This window comes from Schistocerca americana, chromosome 1 (assembly GCF_021461395.2).
Source record: "Schistocerca americana isolate TAMUIC-IGC-003095 chromosome 1, iqSchAmer2.1, whole genome shotgun sequence".
In the NCBI taxonomy this organism is placed as follows: domain Eukaryota; kingdom Metazoa; phylum Arthropoda; class Insecta; order Orthoptera; family Acrididae; genus Schistocerca; species Schistocerca americana.
In genome coordinates this window covers 1,012,092,226-1,012,110,544 of record NC_060119.1, presented here as the reverse complement: position 1 = coordinate 1,012,110,544, position 18,319 = coordinate 1,012,092,226, and the positions used below count along the sequence as shown (strand labels likewise).

The window sequence follows — 18,319 nt, the reverse complement described above, 5'->3', positions numbered from 1 at the left end:
TAAGAAATGACAGGTGTAATATTCCTTTATCACTTATAGGAAGGAATGCGAAATGGCGGTGGCGAGTGGCTTGAGTTCGCGGATCAGTCGACTACGATTTCTGCAGGTTAGAAAATTTTTGGATGCAGCATCAAACCGCCTGATTTAAATAGAAATATAGCGACGCGAAACTTACGATAGTTATAGGAAAAATCAATTTGTCTGTATAATTTTAGATAATTCCTGACTTAACCTAAGAAACTGAAACAATAGATGTAGGGTATGGCACTAAATGTGACAGCAAAGAATAAACAATAAAAAAAATGACGTTTTTCATTTGGTTATGCAGTGTATATGAATGAAAGTGAGTTTGTAAGAACATGTTTATTTTTTTTACTTAACCGTAAAAGCATAATATCATTTACGTATTTCCCTTCTTTCCTTTCAAGCTATAAACCTGACCAAAAGACTTCTTAAATATTACAACGATTGGGAAATCGTAAAGAGGTTCATGACACCATCTATCATTAGATGGAGTGCTTGTTGAATAAACAAACAGAATCGTTGCATCGCTGATACCGATGTGTTGCTTGTATTTCATATTTCCCTTAAGAATTAACTAGTGCGAAACTCTGACTAACTGTTACTGCTATTTACGAAAGTAATGACAAATAAATAGGATCGCGTGCAAGTCTTGAAGGCGGAGGGGGAGAGAGAGAGAGAGAGATTTTTTTGAAAAAAATCGTAACTGCAACGTAAAGCACTTGCATAAACGCCACCAGGAGCTTAGTGTCGAGAAAGTACAACATGGCTTACGAAATGCTGTTCATAAAACAGACAATAACCAAGTAATTCCAACACATCAAGTAGGCCTACATTTTAGATCTAGTTGCTGCTCTGTAGATAATATGAATCCTGAATTGCATTACAGAACCATCATGTATCAAATGCTGCATATTTTACTTTGTATCAAGATTCCATTATTTTCATGTGTGAAAAAGCGTTAAGGCCCTAACTAGGGAGAAATATACACATGGTGGCAGTAAGAAAATGTCTCTTGAGTGTCATTTCAATCCATTGCTGTGGTAGTTTTAGCCTATTTATTTTACGTTACAGAATTCTCTTTTGTGTGACAGCTGTAGCGAAATATTTGTGCGCTGTATAATTTTCATCTGTGGCAGTAGAACTAATTTATCATGGGATGCTAGTGCCTGTGGTAACTCACAAGATTGTAACAGTACTGGACAGTGGATTATACAAAACACTGGATACATATTAAGAAAGTTATTCTGCAGACATCAGTTCAGACAAAAGTGTGATACTCTGAAAACCATAAGTAGAAATGGGTAACATCTTTAGCATTAAGGTAGTCTCTTACTGGAGTGAATGAGCAAAGGAATGGGGAACTATTAGAACTATTTAAGAAAAGGAATACTTTAGAACAAGGGGAGACAAAGGATAAAATTGCATGGAAATTAATAATGAGCTGCCAGAAATAAAATAAGTGGTAGGTACGTCAGTCATCAACTCACAGATAAGGATAGACTGGGAAGAGAAGCATGAGAGAGAGAGAGAGAGAGAGAGAGAGAGAGAGATATTTGTCTATTGTAGAATCTTAGAACATATTCTGAACACAGAGGTATCTCGAACGGAATTACCACCTCCATGCCATCCAGCATGGATACCAAATACAGTGGCCATGTGCAACCTTGCTCTTACTTTTCACACGTGGATCAAGGGAATTTTGTAGATGCAGTATCTCTTGACACTCAAAAAGAATTAACTTAGTACCACTCCAGTGCCAATTAACTGAAAGTGTGATGATGTGGAGTATCAAATGAAATTTTTGAGTGTATCGAGGATTTCTTGGAGGAAAGATCCAGCATGTTATCGAGGATGGAGAGTCATTGACAGATGCAGAAGAGACTTCAGGCATTCTCCACGGATGTGTGTTGGAATCTTTGATATTTATGTTGTATATTAATGAAATGACAGACAATATTAATAGCAACATCAGACATTTTGAATATGATGCAATTATACTGAACGAAGTAGTGTGTGAGAAAAGCTGCATAAATATTTGGTCAGATCTTGATAAGATTTCAGAGTGGCACAATGATTGGCAACTTGATTTAAATGTTCAAAAATGTAAAATTTATCACTTCACAAAACACAAGACTGTAGTAACTTTACAGTCAGTCAATTGATACAAATACTTAGTAGAATAATACTTGGGAATACAAGCTCGAATGATCACTTGAGTGCAGTCGTATGTAAAGCATGTGGCAAAATTTGGTTCATTGGTACTGTGCAGCAAAAATACAAGCAGTCTACAAAGAAGACTGGTTACAAAACATTTGCTGGGCCCAACTAGACCACTGCACAAGTGCATGAGGCCCATACCAAATAGGACTGCAGGGCCCAATGAATGTATATGAAAAAGATTAGCATGAATGGTTGCAGGTTTGCTCGACTTCCAGGAGAACATCACAGAAATGCTGAAGGACTTGCAGTGGTGATCAGTACTTACCTTCAAGAGGCGAAGTATTTACCTAAACGTAGATGATACTATCTTAGCTTTTGGAACTAATACTTCCTTGCCCAGTGAGGAAGAAGGAAAGGTTGGAGAAGATTAGAAAGGAAAAATAGATCACTCAGACCCCAGGATGAAAGACTCACTTGTCAGGTGAGACTGTCTCATCCTATGACCTCTCTGGCATTGCTGGTTTGCTCTATCTCTCTTATAATGTTTAATCCCAGGTCTTAAGCTTCAATTGCCATTTACTGGTGATAGGCAACAATGAGTGATGGTCCATGTGGGGATGCATTGTCTTCTACTGATGTATAACTTGTTTCTGTAAGTTTTGGCATTTTTTCTTTTGTGTCATTTTAGTCTCTGTGATATTTAGTAATTTGTAAATGACCTAGAGCAGTGAGCGATGATCCATATGGGGATGCATTTTCATTTATAACATGTTTCTGAGACTTTCAGCATTTTTTCTTTGTGTCATTTAAGTCTCTGTGATATTTAGTGATTTGTAAATGACCTGCATGTGGCCATACACACACATCAGTCATGTAAATATAGCCTGTTACCTGACACATTCCATATGATTTAGACATAAATTGTGCAAATTATCTGTGGAATGTGCAATTTACTGACTAACTATGAATACTTGATAAGAAAATATGTATCACTAAATGCTCGCTGTCATTTAAATAAAAGTTAAATGTTGAATATGTACGAATACTTGATAAGAAAATAGGTGTCACTAAATACTCTTTGTCATTTAATAAAAGGTAAATGTTGGATGTTGATTCCAAAGTGCATGTAACAGATAGAGCTGATAGTACATTGCATCAAAGGAGAGTTCATTCAAGAAGATTAATAAATTGTGGGACAGCATTGCTAGCCAGTACTACCTTCAATAGATGAAATGTGTAGTACTGCAGATAGACAAGTGTAAAAGTGGAAGTGATACACTTTCTAGCTTTAGGAACTCAGAGAGGAGAGAGGAACAGGTTGTGGAAGGTTTAAAAGGGAGGGCAAGTCAGTTACACTCCAAGGTGAGAGGGACCAACTATGGACATGTCTTTCCTCCCCTAGGAAGGAACTATTAGTGCCAAAAGATAGGAAGTGTATAACTTTTACTTTTATATGTGTTTGCTGACAGTATTATACATTTGCCTCCTGAAAATAATTATGGTCCCTTAATTTATTAGAATTGATAGCATGGCAGTATTGCATTGTGTGCCATAAGGTACCCTTCATCCCGCTACCTCCCATCATATACATCTAGTAATCATTGAAATTTTTTTTTTATTAATACAAAGAGCCTTCTCGGGTTGATTAGTGCTTATTTAATGTAGTTTCAGACTCCTCATGCTGTGAAATGGTAGAAAGTAACTTAGTTGGAGGGATTTTCTGCATAGGCATTAATTAATGGATAGCAAGACTGATGGCACATGATGACATGTAATAAGGGCCAAATAATACTGCTAAAAGAGCATGACTGGAAGCCTGTTCCTAATTGTAAACATAACGAGAGTCACTACATATGAAAGGAATCATAGCCACCGCATAAAAAATATTGATACAGCTGACAAAAAATGTAAAAAATAGAATTTAGGTATAACCAATCTGTATGCATAGTGTGCAGCAACAACAGGAGAAAAAAAGCACAGAGGATTGGTTTTCCTGTCAAATTAAAAAAAGAAGCCTTTCATTGTTAGGACAGAAAAAGCATCCCATACTGAAATCTGAATAGACGTTTACTGTCTCATAACATATAATTTCATGTCATTGACTCAGTGTATGGGAGACTTGTCAAAACAGAAACATTTTTGTACAGTTTTTCTTAAAATATCATTAATGTACTGAATACACAATTTACACACAGCTGATTTCTTTTTTAATAAAAAATTATAACATCCTAAATACGTGTTCTCTCTTGCTTAGATTTTGAGTTGTCCTTCATGAACTCTTCATTTTAATAGTAACATTTCTGCACTAGTTTGCCATCTGAGACTATTCTCAATATTTCTAAGTTGATATTGAGCATGAATAATTGGGGTGAAAGGAATGGAAAGGAAACAGGAAGGGAAAGAGATGGGGAGGAAATATTGACTTCCAGCTGCACAGTGTATTGCGGCAATGCAATGGCAAGAGTTGAAAATTTGTGCCAGACCAGGGTTTGAACCCAAACTTTCTGCTTCCCTAGAACAGTTGTCTTAACTGCCGTGGCCATCCAGATGCACTTCCCATCTGGCCCAAATTCCCAGCTTACCACTCACTGTACCGTGACAGTCCCCACCCATGTACCTCCTGCTCACAGGTGTCTGATTCCCATAGGAGTTTGATGTTGGACCCGTGTCCATACTGAAACTTTTTCATCAGACAGCCATGATTCCCATAACACCATCGATATGGCTGGTGTCGGTTCTGTTGGGCATGTTCGACAGAGCAGACACCACTTGTCATGAAGCAGCTGAGGCATACACATGAATAATTGGGGTGAAAGGAATGGGAAGTAAACAGGATGGGAAATAAATGGGAAGAAAATAATACTTCCAGCCGCACAGGGCATGGGAGCAGTGCAATAGTTACAGTTGAAAATTTGCCTGATCGGGACTTGAACCCAAATTATCTGCATCTTTAGAACAGTATCCTTAACCATCTAGCCTGTCTGGACATGCTTCTTGTCAGAATCACATTCCCAACTTCCCGCTCACCACACCACAACAATTCTTCTCCATTTACCTCTGGGTGGCATGGGTAGAGCAAGAGGCAAGCAGGAGGCAGGGAGAGGGACTGGGGATGGGTAGCTAGTGGCTCGGAGGGAGGTGGCCAGTTTGCTGGCTAGGAATGTGGTACAGAGGGGTGGCATGATTGTAGCGGCCAATGGGAAGAACCACACACTGAAGACAACATGGGGACATGTATCAGTAGGGGTGACAGGATGGAGGAGGAGTAATCGTGGGGTGGAAGGTGCAGGAACAGTTAGTTACCTGAGAGTGAGGCCAGGACAGTTACAGGAGCAGAGCATGTATTGTAAGGATAACTCCGATCAGCATAGTTCATAGTGGCTGGTTGTAGAGGGAATGATACAGATGCCTCAGGTTGTGGAACAGCTATAGAAATTGAGCATATTGTGCTCATCTGCATGGTATACCCTTGCATGTACAACTTTGTTCGTGACAACAGTTTGGCGTGCCCATTCATCCTGGTGGACAGCTGATTGGTAGGCCTACAAAACATGAAAGTCTGTGCTGTGCTTGCAGCAGCCTCTGATGGGATAGGATAAGTCTGTGACAGGTGCTAGGTGGCTGGATTGGGCTAGGTGGATGGATTGGGCTAGGTGGCTGGATTTGGCAGGTCCTGCACCTTGGTCTGCCACAGGGATATGATTCCTGTGGCAAGGGGTTGGGATTGGGAGTGGCATAGGGATGGACTAGAATATTGTGTGCATTTGGTGGGCAATGGAACACCAGTTTAGAAGGGGCAGCAAGGATCTTGGCATGATGTCCATCGTTTCAGGGCAGGATGACAATAATCAAAAACCTGGCAAAGGATGTGGTTGAGTAGTTCCAGTCCAGGGTGATAATCAGCTACAAAGGAGTGTACCTGTCATCATTCAGTATCACCCTGGATTGGGACAATTGAACCATATCCTTTGCCAGACCTTTGATTATCTCTCATCCTGCCCCAAAATAGGGGACGTCCTACCCAAGATCCTTCTCATCCTTCCTAAAGTGGTGTGCCATCGCCCACCCAACCTGCGCATCATCCTAGTCCACCCCTACACCACACCCACTTCCAACCCCTGGCCACAGGAATCATATCACTGTGGCAGAGCAAGGTGCAAGTCCACCCACCCAGCACCTCTTACTCCAGTCCTGTATTCAGGAGAACGATGGTTCAAACTCATCTCCGGTCATCCAGATTTAGGTTTTCCGTGATTTCCCTAAATCGTTTCAGGCAAATGCCGGGATTGTTCCTTTGAAAGGGAACAGCCGGTTTCCTTCTCCATCATTCCCTAATCTAAGCTTGTGCTCTGTCTCTAATGAACTCATTGTCGACAGGACGTTAAACACTGATCTCCTCCTCCTCCTCCTCCTCCAGTCCTGTAACAGGCTTATCCCACCTAATCAGAGGCCGGACTACCTGTGAAAGCAGCCATGTCATAAACCGATTCTGCTGCAAACGCTGCACATCCTTGTATGTTAGTGTTACTACCAACCAGCTGTCCACCAGGATGAATGGCCATTGCCAAACTGTTGTTAAGAACAAAGTTGACCACCTGATGGCACAACATGCAGCTGAGAACATGCTCAATTTCAGTGGCTGCTTCATAAACTGAACCATCTGGATCCTCCCCTCCCCTTCTCTGAACTGTACACATGGGAGTATCCTCACAACACATCCTCTGCTTTGGCAATCATCCTGACCTCAGTCTCAGATAACCCACTACACCTTCCATGCAACAGTTTACCCTCCTCTATCGTGTCTTCCCCTCCCAATAACTCTCCCCATGTCGTCTTCAGTGTATGTTGCTTTTCATTGGCTGCTACAGCCGTGCCAGCCTATACCTGCTGCCCTTCCCTCCCACATTCTTAGTCAGCAAACTGGCTGCCTCTCTCCGAGTCACTTCCACAAATCCACAATCCCTCTCCTTGATTCCTGCCTCGTTCTCCATCTACCCACTCCATTTGATATTATACCCACCTCGACCAGTCCACACGCAGAAAAATATCTTTGGCACTGCTAGTCTAACCTGCACCATGTGAGGATCCAGGTACATGCTTGCACGCATGCTGGTGTGTGTGTGTGTGTGTGTGTGTGTGTGTGTGTGTGTGTGTTTACTGTAGCTCGTCAAAGGGTAATTCCAAAAGTTACCAAGTTTTCTTTCTTTAGTGTGTGCCTATCGCCAGCTCAACACTTCTGCTTTTTGGGGAGTTGTCTCACTTAATCCTAAAGTATTTAGATTATTTTCAGTGAAATGGACGCTGAAGCAGACTTTTAAATCTATTGTTTCACAGATGGAATTTACATGTACCTTTATTTTTCCATGGCTTACAGTTTCTACAAACAAAATCAAGGGAAGCATTTGAGCCTTTCATGCAATAATGCTCTTGATGCATGAGTGGCTTGTAAGGTGGTAGAATTGTGATGAACGTTTTGGGAATTTTATGTCATTGAGTAGACCATGTCTTTTCAACACTACGTTTATAGTGTGCATATATTAAAGTGGCTGCTGCTGTGGTTGGAGCATAGCAGAAAAGTCCACATTGTGCAACATCATCATCATCATCATCATCATCATCATCATCATCATTTAAGACCGATTATGCCTTTCAGCGTTCAGTGTGGAGCATAGCCTCCTTATAAAATTCCTCCATGATCCCCTATTCAGTGCTAACATTGGTGCCTCTTCTGATGTTAAACCTATTACTTCAAAATTATTCTTAACCGAATCCAGGTACCTTCTCCTTGGTCTGCCCCGACTCCTCCTATCCTCTACTGCTGAACCCATGAGTCTCTTGGGTAACCTTGCTTTTCCCATGTGTGTAACATGACCCCACCATCTAAGGCTGTTCACCCTGACTGCTACATCTATAGAGTTCATTCCCAGTTTTTCTTTGATTTCCTCATTGTGGACACTCTCCTGCCATTGTTCCCATCTACTAGTACCTGCAGTCATCCTAGCTACTTTCATATCCGTAACCTCAACCTTGTTGATAAGGTAACCTGAATCCACCCAGCTTTCGCTCCCATACAACAAAGTTGGTCGAAAGATTGAACGGTGCACAGATAACTTAGTCTTGGTACTGACTTCCTTCTTGCAGAAGAGAGTGCATCGTAGCTGAGCGCTCACTGCATTAGCTTTGCTACACCTCGCTTCCAGTTCTTTCACTATGTTGCCATCCTGTGAGAATATGCATCCTAAGTACTTGAAACCGTCCACCTGTTCTAACTTTGTTCCTCCTATTTGGCACTCAATCCGTTTATATTTCTTTCCCACTGACATTACTTTCGTTTTGGAGATGCTAATCTTCATACCATAGTCCTTACATTTCTGATCTAGCTCTGAAATATTACTTTGCAAACTTTCAATCGAATCTGCCGTTACAACTAAGTCATCCGCATATGCAAGACTGCTTATTTTGTGTTCACATATCTTAATCTCACCCAGCCAGTCTATTGTTTTCAACATATGATCCATAAATAATATGAACAACAGAGGAGACAGGTTGCAATTGTCTTACCCCTGAAACTATTCTGAACCATGAACTCAATTTACTTTCAACTCTGACTGCTGCCTGGCTATCCATGTAAAGACCTTTAATTGCTTGCAAAAGTTTGCCTCCTATTCCATAATCTCGTAGAACAGACAATAACTTCCTCCTAGGAACCCGGTCATATGCCTTTTCTAGATCTATAAAGCATAGATACAATTCCCTGTTCCACTCATAACACTTCTCCATTATTTGCCATAAGCTAAAGATCTGGTCCTGACAACCTCTAAGAGGCCTAAACCCACACTGATTTTCATCCAATTGGTCCTCAACTACTACTCGCACTTTCCTTTCAACAATACCTGAGAAGATTTTACCCACAACGCTGATTAAAGAGATACCTCTGTAGTTGTTACAATTTTTTCTGTTTCCTTGTTTAATGATTGGTGTGATTACTGCTTTTGTCCAGTCTGATGGAACCTGTCCCGATTCCCAGGCCATTTCAATTATCCTGTGTAGCCATTTAAGACCTGACATTCCACTGTATTTGATGAGTTCCGACTTAATTTCATCCACCCTAGCTGCTTTATTGCACTGCAATCTATTGACCATTTTCTCCACTTCCTCAAATGTGATCATATTGCCATCATCATTCCTATACCATTCTACCTCGAAATCTGAAACATTACTGATCGTATTTTCACCTACATTGAGCAGCTCTTCAAAATATTCCCTCCATCTGCCCAAGGCATCCACAGGATTCACCAGCAGTTTTCCTGACCTGTCCAAAATACTTGTCATTTCCTTCTTACCTCCCTTTCGAAGACTGCTAATTACACTCCAGAATGGTTTTCCAGCAGCTTGACCCAATGTCTCCAACCTGTTTCCAAAGTCTTCCCAAGATTTCTTCTTGGATGCTGCAATTATCTGTTTGGCTTTGTTTCTTTCTTCAACATAACTTTCTCTGTCTACCTGAGTTCTAGTATGTAGCCATTTTTGATACGCCTTCTTTTTCCTTTTACAGGCTGCCTTGACTGTGTCATTCCACCAAGCTGTTTGCTTCATCCTACTTTTACACACTACTGTTCCAAGACATTCTTTAGCCACTTCTAGTACTGTGTCCCTGTACCTTGTCCATTCCTTTTCCAAAGATCACTGTTATGTACTTGTGCCTGATTTCCTTATCCTGAAGTTTCTCCACTCTTATCCTCCTACATATGGACCTGACCTCCTGCACTTTCGGCCTCACAATCCCAATTTCACTGCAGATTAAATAATGATCAGTGTCATCAAAGAATCCCCAGAATACACGTGTGTCCCTCACAGCCTTCCTGAATTCCTGATCTGTTATTATATAGTCAATGACAGATCTGGTTCCCCTGCCTTCCCAAGTATACCGGTGAATGTTCTTATGTTTAAAAAAGGAGTTTGTGATTACTAAGCCCATACTGGCACAGAAATCCAACAGTTGTTTCCCGTTCCTGTTGGCCTCCATATCCTCTCCAAATTTACCCATAACCTTTTCATACCCTTCTGTTCGATTTCCAATCCTGGCGTTAAAATCACCCATGAGCAGAACTCTGTCCTTGTCCTTTAACAACTACATCACTGAGTGCCTCATAAAAACTATCCATCTAATCTTGATCTGTCCCTTCACAATGCGAATATACTGACACAATCCTAATTTTCTTGCTAGACACTGTTAAATCTATCCACATCAGTCGTTCGTTTACATACCTTATTGCAACTACGCTGGGTTCCATTTCTTTTCTGATGTAAAGCCCTACACCCCCTTGTGCTATTCCTGCTTTGACTCCTGACAGGTAAACCTTGTATTCTCCCACTTCCTCTTCTTTCTCACCCCTTACCCGAATGTCACTAACAGCTAAAACTGTAGTGGACTGACAAGGCAGCCAGTCCACAGTGACGGGTAGCCGAAAGAAAGGCACGCGTACACACACGCCGACTGGCGTGAATTCTGGAACAGGATAAGTAGTGAATTCTAATAAGAAAAGTATGCAGCTCCACGAATACTTAACTTTTATTCTTTGTTGGTTTACAACGTTCTTGATGAGACATTTCATACGATAACTATCAAACTATGTAAGGCTAATGGCGCCTTGCTAGGTCGTAGCCATGGACTTAGCTGAAGGCTATTCTAACTGTCTCTCGGCAAATGAGAGCAAAGGCTTCGTCCGTATAGTCGCTAGCAATATCTTCGTACAACTATCCCGTATCTCGAGACCTGCCTTGTGGTGGCGCTCGGTCTGCGATCACACAGTGGCGACACGCGGGTCCGACATGTACTAAATGGACCGCGGCCGATTTAAGCTACCACCTAGCAAGTGTGGTGTCTGGCAGTGACACCACATTCCTCCCCCGCAAATCGGCGAACGGTCGTGTTATAAGGCTTCCGCCCGCCGTGGGGAGGACCCCATGTTGACGTATGCGATGAGGTGGGGAGCCTAACAACAGGCGAGGCTGTGCCACCCGCACCCAGCCATTCAGTCCAAGGGGATCTAGGAAACGCCTGAAAACCTAGTCCAGGGTGCACGTCAACATGCGGTGTATGCGCCCGTAAAGAGACAGGAGGGGCCAAAGGGTCGACCTCCATTGTGTCGGGGTACCCCACACGCGATGACGTCATGTGGTCTGGAGCGGGCAAGAGTTCCATGGCGGAGGACAGCTGGTCCCGGAAAGCGATCGGCGGCGCGTGACCCAGGGAGGCGCTTGGCGGCTGCAGCGAAGCGTCCACTGCGGGCGGCGCCGGCTGGAGAACAGGCGGCGGCGGCGGCGGCGGCTGCTGCGGCGCGTCGCCATGGGGCAAAATGGAAGGCATCGTCGGTAACACCTGGGGATGAGGCGAGCCAGTAGATGGGTCCCCAGGGCGCTGACCGGACGGCACTGTCGCTGAAAGCAGACGGGGAGCGGCAGAACCCGTGCGACGACAGAGGCGCAGCTGATTGAGATGCCGACGCACCTCACCAGAGGCCCCCAAAACCAAATACATCGCGCGGCCGAGGCAGCGAAGAATTCGCCCTGCGAGCCAACGCCGTGAACCCCGATAGTTGCGATAAAATACAACGTCGCCTGGAGCAAAAGCAGGAGTCTGCCGCTGCACAGGAACCTGATGCGGCGGGTGCAGCAAAGACATCAAGGTTCGATGAGGACGACCGTGGAGCAACTCAGCCGGCGAGCGACCATCTCGGGGCTGAGAGCGATACGATGACAAAAAGAGCAACAAGGCGTCCTCCCGAGAATGTGACTCTTTCAATTTCAACATCTGTGACTTGAAAGTCCGGACCAATCGGTCAGCGGCACCGTTTGACTGAGGCGAAAACGGCGCGGATGTCAGATGTTGAATACCATTGGCCTGGCAGAATGCCTGAATTCTGCGGACATGAATTGTGGGCCATTATCGGAAACAATAGTCTGCGGAAGACCTTCAATGCAAAAGATAGCAGACAACGCTTGGATGGTGGCAGTTGACGTCGTGGAAGACATCCGGACAACAAAAGGAAAATTACTGAAGGCATCTACTAGAACCAACCATCGAGCATTCCAGAATGGACCAGCAAAATCGATGTGCAAGCGTTGCCAAGGGGAAGTGGCTTTTGGCCATGCAAAGACTTTCCGCGGCGGTGCAGATTGTTGTTCGGCACACGCCATGCAAAAGGAACACATATTCATAATCGCAGCATCGATTCCGAACCAAGTACAGTGTTGACGAGCAAGTTGTTTCGTTCGCACTATACCCCAATGTCCTTGGTGAAGAAGCCGTAAAACAGAGGACTGTAACGAACGTGGGACCACGACTCTGGACTGATCATTATCAGAACGCAACAACAAAACACCACGTCGAACAAAAAGTCTCTCCTTGTGAGCAAAAAATCGGCGAACCAACGGATCCTCGATCCGAGACTTTGACAAAGGCCATTGCGTAGCAACAAAACGCAAAACAGTAGCAAGGACAGGGTCAGCAGCTGTGGCTGTAGCTACACGACGAAAATCAATCGGAAACAATTCGACCACTTCATCGGTTTCCGAATCAATGAACATGCAAGCAAGTTCGGAAGAATCGAATGCTTTATCCGCAGCAACAGGCAAATGGGACAACGCATCGGCGTTTCTGTGCTTAGCAGTGGACCGATACAAGATATCGTAGCGGTACTGCGAGAGGAAAATAGACCAGCGAATGAATTTCTGTGCTTTGCACGCGTGGGTTCGGATCCCATCCTCGTCGCCAATGTAGTGGACTGACAAGGCAGCCAGTCCACAGTGACGGGTAGCCGAAAGAAAGGCACGCGTACACACACGCCGACTGGCGTGAATTCTGGAACAGGATAAGTAGTGAATTCTAATAAGAAAAGTATGCAGCTTCACGAATACTTAACTTTTATTCTTTGTTGGTTTACAACGTTCTTGATGAGACATTTCATACGATAACTATCAAACTATGTAAGGCTAATGGCGCCTTGCTAGGTCGTAGCCATGGACTTAGCTGAAGGCTATTCTAACTGTCTCTCGGAAAATGAGAGCAAAGGCTTCGTCCGTATAGTCGCCAACAATGTCGTCGTACAACTGGGGCGAGTGCTATCCCGTATCTCGAGACCTGCCTTTTGGTGGCACTTGGTCTGCAATCACACAGTGGCGACACGCGGGTCCGACATGTACTAAATGGACCGCGGCCGATTTAAGCTACCACCTAGCAAGTGTAGTGTCTGGCGGTGACACCACAAAAACATCCAACCCCATCTTTCTTGCAGCCTCTGCCAACTCCACCTTCTTCCCAGAGTAGCCCCCATTGATGTTAATAGCTCCCCATCTCGTTACCATTCGTTTGCCGAGTCGTATCTTAAGAGTCCCTGGTTTGTCAATTAGAGGTGGGACTCTGTCACTTCCAAAGGTCCGAGGCATTTTGCTCTGATTGTTGCCAACATCATATTTAAAGTAGCAGGGAAGCAGGTTGCTAGCCTTACTTGCCCCGAGTCCCATAGGGTTTTACCCCTAACGTTTGAGGGACTAACCGGTGGATTTGGTAGTCTTTGCCGTATGAGCACAAAGGTGACCACGACTCAGAATATGTCCGAGATGCCCAGCCTTATTCCAAAGTAACTGGTATCCCAACTGTCGGGACCACTTACTTGGCCACTCATACGTTGCCCGTGGTTCATGAACTAGGACATGACTACAGGAACCCACACCATGAACCACGAACAACATCAGCAATTCATTATTTTGATTTCTTAGCCCTTACAACATGTGCTTCAACTGCTCTCCTTGCATCTGATAACACTGGAGGATACTCCATACGGGAACTCAGTTTCTACTTCTGATACTCCACTTGAAAATAGAATCAAGCAACAGTGATGGTATTTTGTGTATAATGCTAGCCATTTCCCTATACTATCTATGATAAGAAGACAGTTGTCACCAAACATGCACTAAACTGAAAATCGTTGTTAACCATTCGACCCATACTCCAAAGTGCTTTTAACACATGGAATAAGCAGATTGGCTGTCGCATCACAAGGCATACTTCTGTTTGTCCGCCTTCCTAAATGCTCACTACTCCTGCATAGAAACAGTGATTAATGATTGCAATGATGACAGTGATCTTGAGTTAAAGGCCCTCCAAAAGTTGAACAGTTTTTTTGATTTTTGATGGATCTGAATTAGATGCAAGTGTTTACCTCTAATGTGACACACATGCAATTACATTCATAATATTCAATGATTTCTGGGTAAAGATACACTGATGGATAAGCTAATGAATTATAAAAGGTGCCCGTGAATGCGCAATTTTGGGAATATAAATATAGTTGAAAAGTTCTGTGTGAATATAATAATTTAGGAGTAAAGGAGACCACTAACTGAATAGCAGAAGTGTTGATTCATCAACTGGCACACACAATATGCAAAGAAAACTTGCTAGCTTTTGGAATAAATCCTTCCTCTCAGTAGAGTGCATGCGCGCGCGCGCACACACACACACACACACACACACACACACACACACACACACACACAAAATCAATCCCTGTGACAAGGGGGTGGGCATGGGAGTGACATGGGGATGGGCCAGGATGTTGTGTAGGTTGAGTGGGCGATGGAATATGACTAGGAGGGGTGAGAAGGATATTGTGTAGGATGTCCCTCATTTCAGGGCATGATGATCAAAGCCCTGGTAAATTATATGATTCAGTTGTTCCAGTCCAGGGTGATGTTGGGTGTTGCTGATTCTTGAGGGTGATGGGAGAATTATGGCACAGGAAATCTGTCTGTGGACTAGAATCAGCTACAAAGCAGTGGCTCCCTTGTTACCTGGTATCCCCCAGGACTGGAAAAAAATGAACTATATCCTTTGCCAGTACCTTGATTATCTATTATCGTGTCCTGAAATTACAGATGTCGTATCCATGACACTTCTCATGAGTAAAGTGGTACTCTGTCACCTGCCCACCTACACAACATCCTAGTCCATTCCTCTGTCACTCCCATGCCCAACCTCATGCAACAGGGAGCATATCCCCGTGGAAGATCCAGCTGCAAGATCTGCCCAATTCACCTGCCCAGCAATTCCTACTTCAGTCCTGTTACAGGTATACCCCCGTCAGAGGTAGGGCCACCTATGAAAGCAGCTGTGTCATATACCAACTCCGCTAAAGTCACTGCACAGCTTTTTATGTCAGTATGACATAAACCAGCTCTTCTCCAGATTAGATAACCCTTGCCGAACTGTGGCCAAGAACTTAGTTGACCACCCAGTGGAACAACATGCAGCTGAGCACAACGTGATTGACTGCAGTGGCCGCTTCACAGCGTGAGTCATATGGATCCTTCCATCCACCACCAGCTTTCCTGAACTACACACTTGAGAGTTATCCTTGCAACAAACACTTCTCAATGAGTAATGTTTTTAATTCTGGTCTAAAAGCCAAATCTTTCTCCAACCTCTGTATGAATGTTGGCAGTACATTATAGAGAAAGACAGGCAGTGAAGTGGCTCTCATGACTGTGAACATGAGATGTTCTTGTTCACTGTACAAGGAGGGGCCCACAGGTGTGTGTGTTCCAACTATGATAATCATTATTTAATTGTATAGATAAAAAAATCTACTCACCAAGTGGTGGCAGAAAACACACATAAAAGACTGTTGTGATTGGCAAGCTTTCGGAGCCAGTGGCTCCTTCTTCAGGCAGAAGGGTTAAAGGGGAAGGAAGAAGGGTGAAGGAAAAGGACTGGAGAGGTCTAGGAAAAGGGGTAGATTTTGGGAAAGTCACCCAAAACTACGGGTCGGGGAGACTTACCGTATGGGATGAGAAGGTACGTACTTTAAATCTTCCCTGACTCACAGTTCTGGGTGACTTTCCCAAAATATACCCCTTTTCCTAGACCTCTCCAGTCCTTTTCCTTCACCCTTCTTTCTTCCCCTTCAACCCTTCTGCCTCAAGAAGGAGCCACTGCCTCCGAAAGCTTGCCAATTACAACAGTCCTTTAAGTGTGCGTTATGCCGCCGCTTGGTGAGTAGATTTTTTTATCTATCCAATTAAACAATTTTATCAATAATTGGTTGTTTTTGTAACTATGGTAATCAGTATTAGTTTTTAGGTCTCCAAGTTTCTCTCTTGCTATAACACACATTAATGTATGTTTAGGGAGGGTAGTGTAAGTGCAAACAACTTTTTAAATGGGGGAGCTTCTGTAAGACCTAGTAGAGATATGTGATAAGATTCAAATAGCCCTTTTCAGTAATGTACCTCAAAGAAACTATTCCATAAGCTACAAGGGACTAGAAGTAATCAATGTAAGCCATTCTAACATCTTCTGAGGAACATAATTTTGAACTGATTCTCAGAGAATAACATGCCAACTGATTCTCTGGGAGAGTCTTATTATATTGTCTTCCCAGTTTAAGTCTGGATCAACATATGTTCCCAAAAGTTTTGTGCATTGTCCCATTCTAGTGCATTTCCACCCAGTACCAGTTGGAGATCTTGGTTTTGATCAATTTTTCCAAGTTAAATATAATTTATTTTCATCACATTAAGGGTCAGCTTTTTGGCTTTGAACCATGATTGTGTGGACTTGCACTAGCGTCAGCTTGCAAACTACATGATTTTAGGTGCAGTTTCTGATGTACAGAAGGTGTTTTAATGCACTTCACTGCAGTACACCTATTTTGACAATCTTTGCATCAGATACTAATCTGAGTTTACGATTAGAATGAGCTGATTTGAGTTCCACAACCTGTGATCTGTTTTGCAGATATGATTGAGACATCTTGTTTTCTGTCCCTTTTATGCCTATTGTTTCCCAGCTCATTTGAAAGAATTTCTTGACTAACAGTATCAAAAGGTCTAAATTAACTCCTACAACACTATTGTTGTTTTCTAGGTTTCTAATTATTTTCTCTACGTAATCCATTATTGTTACTTCTGTGCTTCTATCTGTTCAAAATCCATATTGATATCTATTCAGTAGGTTTTGGTCATTTGGGTACTTGGTTTGTTGTTTAATTAATCTCTCAAATGTCTTAGAGAATGTTGAAAGGAATGATAGGGGTTGATAATTTTCAGCTTCGTACCTATTACTACTCTTGAATAAAGGTCTTTTTAATCTGTGGAGGAATAATAAATTAACAGTGTGAGCCAAGGGTTTTGCAATTTGTGAAGCAGTATGGTTTATGTGGCTCGGATACTTCATCTACACTGCTGACATTTTGCATTTGAGGATTTTAGCCATGTTTGCTATTTCATGTTCACTAACTGGAACTAATCTCGTTGTGTATGTAGGTGTGCATTATTTAAGTTTATTCTGATTCATGAAAAACCCAGCTTAGTGTTTGAGAAGCTTTTGTAAAGCAATCATTTATGTAATTGTGTAGTTCTTTTTGCCAACATTAATATTGTCAGCACTTCTAAGTGCAAATTACTGATGGTGTACAGCAACCAGCCTCAAATTGGCTTTAGGTTATTTTATTCAAGAAGTACAGTTACCGGTGTTGAATTTGTCACATTTCATCTTAGACAGTTTTTTTGTTACACCTTTGTAATTGTGTATTTTTGTTTATCCTAGGGCAACTCACAGGAAATCAGAGTAACATTTTTTTGGATAAAAGCATGAAAAAACCACCTAATGACGGATTGTGAAAAATTTTAAACCGATAACGGTACTTTATTAATAAAGTTAACTTAAAATCAGTTTGTGACTGGTAGCTGTACACCAACAGTACATTTCATATAACAGCCACAGTATCGAACTATGTCTTTGTTTCACAAAATTGCATTTCTAAGTGTGATTTCCTGCTCTTCACGGGTTTCCCATGTTTCACTTTTTACAAATTCCCATACTATAGAGGTCTTGATTTATTGCTCGATAGTGTTATTATGCTATCATTTCTGAGCAGTTTTGTCTTTGGAATTACTTGTCAATATATTTTCCAATAAGTATTTATATATTCTATAAACTGGGCATTTGTGAATATTTTCATTCATGAACTGAGCCTTTTTAGAGTTCTGCAGCAAATTGTAATTCCTGACAAAGTTCAGGTATTAGATTTGGTTATGCCACATGAATGAACTTTAGTAAATTTGTTTCGAA

The 18,319-nt window shown here is 42.6% G+C and overlaps 1 protein-coding gene across 1 annotated transcript in view; it reads left to right on the top strand.

Annotated features, from left to right (window-relative positions):
* LOC124616218 (probable 39S ribosomal protein L45, mitochondrial) overlaps positions 1–18,319 on the top strand; it is a 101,715-nt gene that overhangs the window by 165 nt on the left and 83,231 nt on the right. Inside the window, exon 2 of the mRNA XM_047144523.1 lies at positions 40–106. Within this exon, the coding sequence (XP_047000479.1) occupies positions 53–106 (54 nt within the window). The 5' untranslated portion in view covers positions 40–52. The remainder of the gene's footprint in view (positions 1–39; positions 107–18,319) is intronic.